The 5,795-nt window shown below is 55.6% G+C and overlaps 1 protein-coding gene across 1 annotated transcript in view; it reads right to left on the minus strand.

Annotated features, from left to right (window-relative positions):
- Nucleotides 1–116: 116 nt before the first annotated feature.
- Nucleotides 117–5,795, minus strand: part of PIK3R2 (phosphoinositide-3-kinase regulatory subunit 2) — a 12,428-nt gene continuing 6,749 nt past the window's right edge. The window contains exons 7-17 of the mRNA XM_015557713.1: nt 5,537–5,597; nt 5,308–5,393; nt 5,040–5,148; nt 4,850–4,948; nt 4,535–4,715; nt 4,324–4,449; nt 2,483–2,625; nt 2,083–2,259; nt 1,491–1,562; nt 1,152–1,322; nt 117–878 (exon numbers count right to left, since the gene is read on the minus strand). Coding sequence (XP_015413199.1) covers nt 671–878; nt 1,152–1,322; nt 1,491–1,562; nt 2,083–2,259; nt 2,483–2,625; nt 4,324–4,449; nt 4,535–4,715; nt 4,850–4,948; nt 5,040–5,148; nt 5,308–5,393; nt 5,537–5,597 — 1,433 coding nt within the window. The 3' untranslated portion in view covers nt 117–670. The remainder of the gene's footprint in view (nt 879–1,151; nt 1,323–1,490; nt 1,563–2,082; nt 2,260–2,482; nt 2,626–4,323; nt 4,450–4,534; nt 4,716–4,849; nt 4,949–5,039; nt 5,149–5,307; nt 5,394–5,536; nt 5,598–5,795) is intronic.

Below are 5,795 nucleotides of genomic sequence, written 5' to 3' on the forward strand. Positions count from 1 at the left end.
ATCAAGGAGAAGTCTTGAAACTGCATCGAGCGGTGGTGCCTCTCGGCTGGCCCGGCACAGCCTCGGTTCCTGGGAAGCCTGGGGTCAGAGAGGGCCCCGCTCTTGAGGTTATTTTTAATCATTTTGCTTTTGGGGGAGGAGGGCTTCTGGGCAGCAGCTCCATGAGGGGGTAACCAGTGCGGGTTTCACTTCAGGGTTTGGAGGGGAAGTTGGGTCTGTGGGGCATTGGGACCCGCCCGGCCCCGAATGTCACAGCTGAGGTTCTTGGAAGTGGCCCAGCGAAGTTCCTTCCTGCCTTCTTCCTGCCCGGACCCCAGGTCTATGGCTTAAAAATCAGGGCACCAGGCTGGGGCTGAGCACCCCAGGGGCCTTTGTAAACATGGCAGGTACAGGCAGGGGGAGCTTGGGGGAACCGTAGGAACTGGTGGGGGCAGCCAGAGCCGGGGGAGGGCAGTGCCCGTGGGGAAAGGGGGCATGGGCTGGAGGAGGTATGCTCCTCTAACAGAGACACAGAGGTACAGAGACTAAGAGAGACAGAGAGGACAGAGATGGGGGTAGAAAGAGTGACAGGAAGAGAGAGACTCAGAGAAAGCAAGGGAGAGATTGAGACAGAGAAAGATTCACAAAGACAGACAGACAGACAGATACATGGAGTCCCGCTCTGTATGAGTCAGCGGGCGGCCGGGGGTGGACCGGGGCCCGGGGCGCGCACGGGATGCGCCAGTGTGACGGTAAGGGCATCGTTGTGCTGCACGAGGGAGGTGTGCTGGTAATGCAGCACCAGCTCCTTCAGAGACCCATACAGGTTGTAAGGCTCCGCAAAACCCAAGCCAGTGGCCGTGCGGTAGATGACACAGTGCTTGGTGTCGCCGTCCACCCTGTGGGGTGAGCAAACAGGTGGTGGTCAGGTGGGCACCCCAAGGGCTCCCCCAGCCGCTCCCTCAATTCTCAGCCCCTGACCTGGTCCAGACCCCAACATCCCTGGCCTGGACACTGTCCCAGCTTCCTCCCCTACCCCCAGTAACCCCTTCTTCCTGTGGCAGCTATGGGGATCTTCTTCCCAGCTGTCTTCCCAAAGTCTAGCACACAGTAGGTGTTCAATAAGAGCTCTTGGAAGGAACATGTGGCTCCTCCACCCCCAAGGCACTCACACCACAGAGCAGGCGTAGCAGCCCCGCTGGCTGCTCTCACGGATGAGGAAGGTCCCATCCCGCTTGCCGTTCAGCATTTCCTCAGCCTGCGTGCGGTTGATCTTGCCCACATACCAGGTTCGTTCCTCATGGTGGGGGAGGTCATCCTCATCCTCCATCAGTGCGTACTGGCTGTGGGCAGGCAGGGAGGGGCGCTGGTCACTTACCCCGCAGCCTCTGAGGCCCCCCCGCCCCCCGGACAACACTCCCTTCCTGGTGAACTCCTACTTATTTTGCAAAACCCACCAAAAATGGCCCTTTTGGGAAGCCCTCCCTGACACCCTTCATGTGGTCACTCACTCTTCAGTCTCATTTTTGATTCCCAACCACTCGTTGATTTTCTTCTGCCGGGCGCCTTTCTGGGTGAGCCATCTGGGAGGAGAAGGAAAGGCGGGTGGTGCAGCAGAGGCAGGGCCAGACCACGGGGGTCCAGTCCAGTCCAGTCCAGTCCAGCCTGCTGGGAGCCAAGGGCTGACCAAGGAGGGTGGGCTTGGGTGCAATACCACCGGTTGCCACAAGGTGCCAGACTGAAGGTGGAAGAGCCTGGCTCTGCCAGGAAACCCCCTATTTATTCTGTTTCTGTTAACACTCGTGGAGCCTCCAGAACCCGCCACCCCGCAGGGTCATATCACCACCAGAAACTCGGTCTTAGGGGCTGCACACAATGCTGTTGGCCTTCGCACGCACAGCGCAGTGATCTGTTCTGCGTCTCAGTTTTCCTAGCTGGAAAGGGGAAAGTTTACAAAGGACTTGGAGACCACAAAGTATGTGCATGGTGGCTCAGCACAGTCTAGCACACAGCAGGCGTAGGTAAGCATCTAAGGCCCAGGTGGGGAAAGAGCCCTAGCCAAAGTCCTCATACTGGGGTCCTAGGCGAGCGTAGGGCACTCACACCAAGTACTGGTCTCGGATCTTGCGCAGCTGCATGAGGTCTGGCTTCAGGCTGTTCATGCGCTTATCGATCTCCCGGTTGTCCAAGGCCTGTGTCCGCAGCTCCTGTTCCAGCTTCGTGCGGCTCTCGTGGATCTCGGCGATGCGAGACTTGAGCCGTTCTGAGTTCAGCCGGATCCTGGGGGGAGGAGTGGCTCAGGGGCCGTGGATGGCTCCCAGCCTCTAAGCAGCTGCACATGCTGTTTCCCTGATTTCTCCTCTGGTGAACTCCTATTCAGCCTTCAAAGCCCATTTCAACTGACCCTCCCTCCCCCTGGAATCCCAGCTGCCCCCTCTATTTCCTTTCTTTTCCCACTTGCACTAGATGGGTGAGCAGGGCAGGGCAGAGGAGCAGGACTCACCTCTGCATCTCCTTCTCGTTGCCCTCACGCCGGAAGCGTTCCAAATACTCCTTGCTGCACTTCTCTTGAGTCTGGCCCTGCTCTTCGAAGATCTTGATGGTTTCATTGAAGGCCTCGATGGCGGTGCGCTTCATCTGCAGCTCCTGGAGGAGGGGGTGGATCTCAGCATCATCTGGGACTCCCCGCAAGTCCCTCATGAGGGCGATGGCAGATCCCGACTCTTTGTTCAAGCTATTCCATCCTCTAGGCATGTCATTCCTCTAGCTCTTACTGCACCAAACGAACTCCTAGTCAACCTTCAATCCCCCATTTCCCCAAACACATTCCTCCTTTATAACCTCCCTTGGGTACCTTATAAATACCTAGACTTGCAGGCACTGCTGATAATTAATGATAAACCTAGTTGCTACAGTTCATGCGGTTCCTTCTCAGAGTAAATGCTGTGCCAAGCATTTCCCGTGCGCCATCTCACAGACCCTGCCAACAGCCTCCTACAAAGTCAGAAATATTATTGGGGAAACTAAGACTCAGGGAGCCTAAGTCTTGTCCAAGTCACGATGTTCCTAACAGATCCCAGGCAGGCAGGCATCTTGTCCACTCAGAGCCTCAGCAGACGCATCAGTAAAAAGAGGACAAGAAAGAAATCCTTCAGGGACCGCAGGGGAAACAAGCCATTCCCAGCCTGAGAGGGTCATTTGATCTGAGTAAGTTGCCTCTCAACTTGCCAAAGGAGTCTTCAACACAGTTCCAGAGTAAGAGAACCCCCCCTTCCCTGTTTTAGAAGATGCTGTTCTTTAATGTGACCTCCTGACTGACTGTCTAATGCAGCGGTTCTCAACCTGTGGGTCGCGACCCCTTTGGCGGTCGAACGACCCTTTCACAGGGGTCGCCTAAGACCATCCTGCAGATCAGATATTTACATTACGATTCCTAACAGTAGCAACATTACAGTTATGAAGTAGCAACGAAAATAATTTTATGGTTGGGTCACAACACGAGGAGGTGTATTAAAGGGCCAGAAGGTTGAGAACCACACATCAGATTATTGTCATCACTATAAATAACCTCTAGGTTGAAGGGGACGGAGAAGGAATTAAAACACACAGTCCCAGTTTACAGATGGGGAAACTGAGGTACTGAGAGATGCACAGGTTAACCGAGACATCTCCCAGGTCCTAGCCCAGCTGCTGACAGGCTGACTGGCATCATCTCGTTTGTTCTTAAAAAAAGAATAAAAAACACGTACACCCTAGCTCAGTGATGGCGAACCTATGAACTCATTTTTTGGTTGATTTTTCTTTGTTAAATGGCATTTAAATATATAAAATAAATATCAAAAATATAAGTCTTTGTTTTACTATGGTTGCAAATATCAAAAAATTTCTATATGTGACACGGCACCAGAGTTAAGTTAGGGTTTTTTGTTTTTTTTTAAAATATATTTTATTGATTTTTTACAGAGAGGAAGGGAGAGAGATAGTTAGAAACATCGATGAGAGAAACATCGATCAGCTGCCTCCTGCACGTCCCCCACTGGGGATGTGCCCGCAACCCAGGTACATGCCCGGGTTGCAGGCTCAATCCCCAGTGGGGGCGTGCAGGAGGCAGCCGATCAATGATTCTCTCATCATTGATGTTTCTATCTCTCTTTCTCTCTCCCTCTCTGAAATCAATAAAAATATATTAAAAACCAAAAAACACCACATACACTTATTTCTATGTTTTTAGGGCAGTTCCTGGTGCTAAGTGACTGCTTTGTGACCTGGAAGTGGTGGTCTGTCCCCATGGCCTTGGCACTGGCCTCCGTGCCTCGCCTCCCCGTGTGCGCAGGCCCGCGGTACCTGGGAGGTGCGCGTGTACTCCTCGTAGAGCTGGTCGTACTCGCGGCTCTTGTCCTGGTACTGCTGATGGTAGACTTTGAGCTGGGCGCCCACTGCCTCCACGCTGTCTTCCTTGACAATCTGGTCCTGCGGACACCCAGTGCGAGCAGTGAGGCCACCTGGGCATTCAGGCCCGGGGCCACCCTCGCTGGTTCCTGCCCAGGCCCCAGACCTGCTGGTACTTGGACACGGGGTACAGGAGCCGTGTGTCTAGTTTGGCATTGTACTGCGCCAGGGACTCGTGGCGGTAGTGGGTGATGAGGTCCACGACGGAGCAGAAGGTGAGCGGCTCCGAGAAGCCATAATGCCCATCACGGTGGAAGACCTTAATTAGCTTGTTGTTTCCACCTTTCCTGGGGGTGGATAAGAGGGGGTGTCACCATCCAGTAGGACCCCAAGCCTGACTTCCAGGTGTCCTGGCCCTGACACAGCACATGTCCTCCTCCCCCCATTTCACCCCAGTAGTCCCCAAAGGGCAGGCCCCCACCTAAGGGTCAGGGTATACTCTCCCTGAATCTTGCTGGAGGCATCTCGGACCAGGAAGGTGCCGTCAGGTGTGTCCCGGAGTTTGTCGTTCACCTCCTCCCTGTGGGGACACCCAGGATTGGAGCCTCCCATTGGAGACCCTGTCCTTCAGGCCTTGCCTACCAACACATGACCCTACCCCACAACCCTACCTGGAAATGTCACCCCAGTACCACTCAGCATCCTGCAGAGAGGGTGGGCTCCCCCCATTAGCCAGCCCCGCTGGGGCGGGCTTGACTTTAGGTGGTTTAGGCGGCAGAGCTGGAGGACAGGAACACAAACACAATGAACGCGGATTCTATGCTGTGGGCCGCTCCCCCTGCAACCAAACCTGCTGATGCGGGGGTGGGGTGGGGGGGGGGCTGGAGTCTTCACTCACGGCCCCCAACGGTAAGAGAGGATGATGCAAAAGGGCGTCACCTGGGGGTGCGACCTCCTGCTCCTCCAGGTGCTCCTGAAGCAACTTCTCCACCAGCAGAGCTGGGAAGTCGGGGTTGGGCTCAGTCCTGGGGGAGGGGAGGGGAGTGAGCAGGGAGGGGTTTCTGCACACGCGTGTGCACAAGGTCCTGGGTGTGCCTGCACACCTGCGTGAGCACACACGAAAGGTGGGAAGCAGGGCAGATGACGCAGGCAGGTGTGGGAAGCCAACTGCTGCTCATGTATGTGCAGTGCGCGCTCAGTAAATACACCCGCGCTGAGGGGTCCGGCACCTGGAAGGGAAGGTCCAGGCACCACACGGGTGCCTCTCCTCCAGTCCAGGCCCCAAGTCCTCGGAGCGGGGGGTCCTCCTGAAGCCCAGGTTCACCCCTTGTTATCCTTCCTACCACCCCAATCACGGCAGCTGTGCCTGCTACCCCCTCTCCCCCGCCAAGTCTCGGCCTTTCCTCCAACTAAACCCGCTCCCCAGC

The sequence above is a fragment of the Myotis davidii genome, unplaced genomic scaffold (assembly GCF_000327345.1).
Source record: "Myotis davidii unplaced genomic scaffold, ASM32734v1 scaffold448, whole genome shotgun sequence".
NCBI classification, from domain to species: Eukaryota; Metazoa; Chordata; class Mammalia; order Chiroptera; family Vespertilionidae; genus Myotis; species Myotis davidii.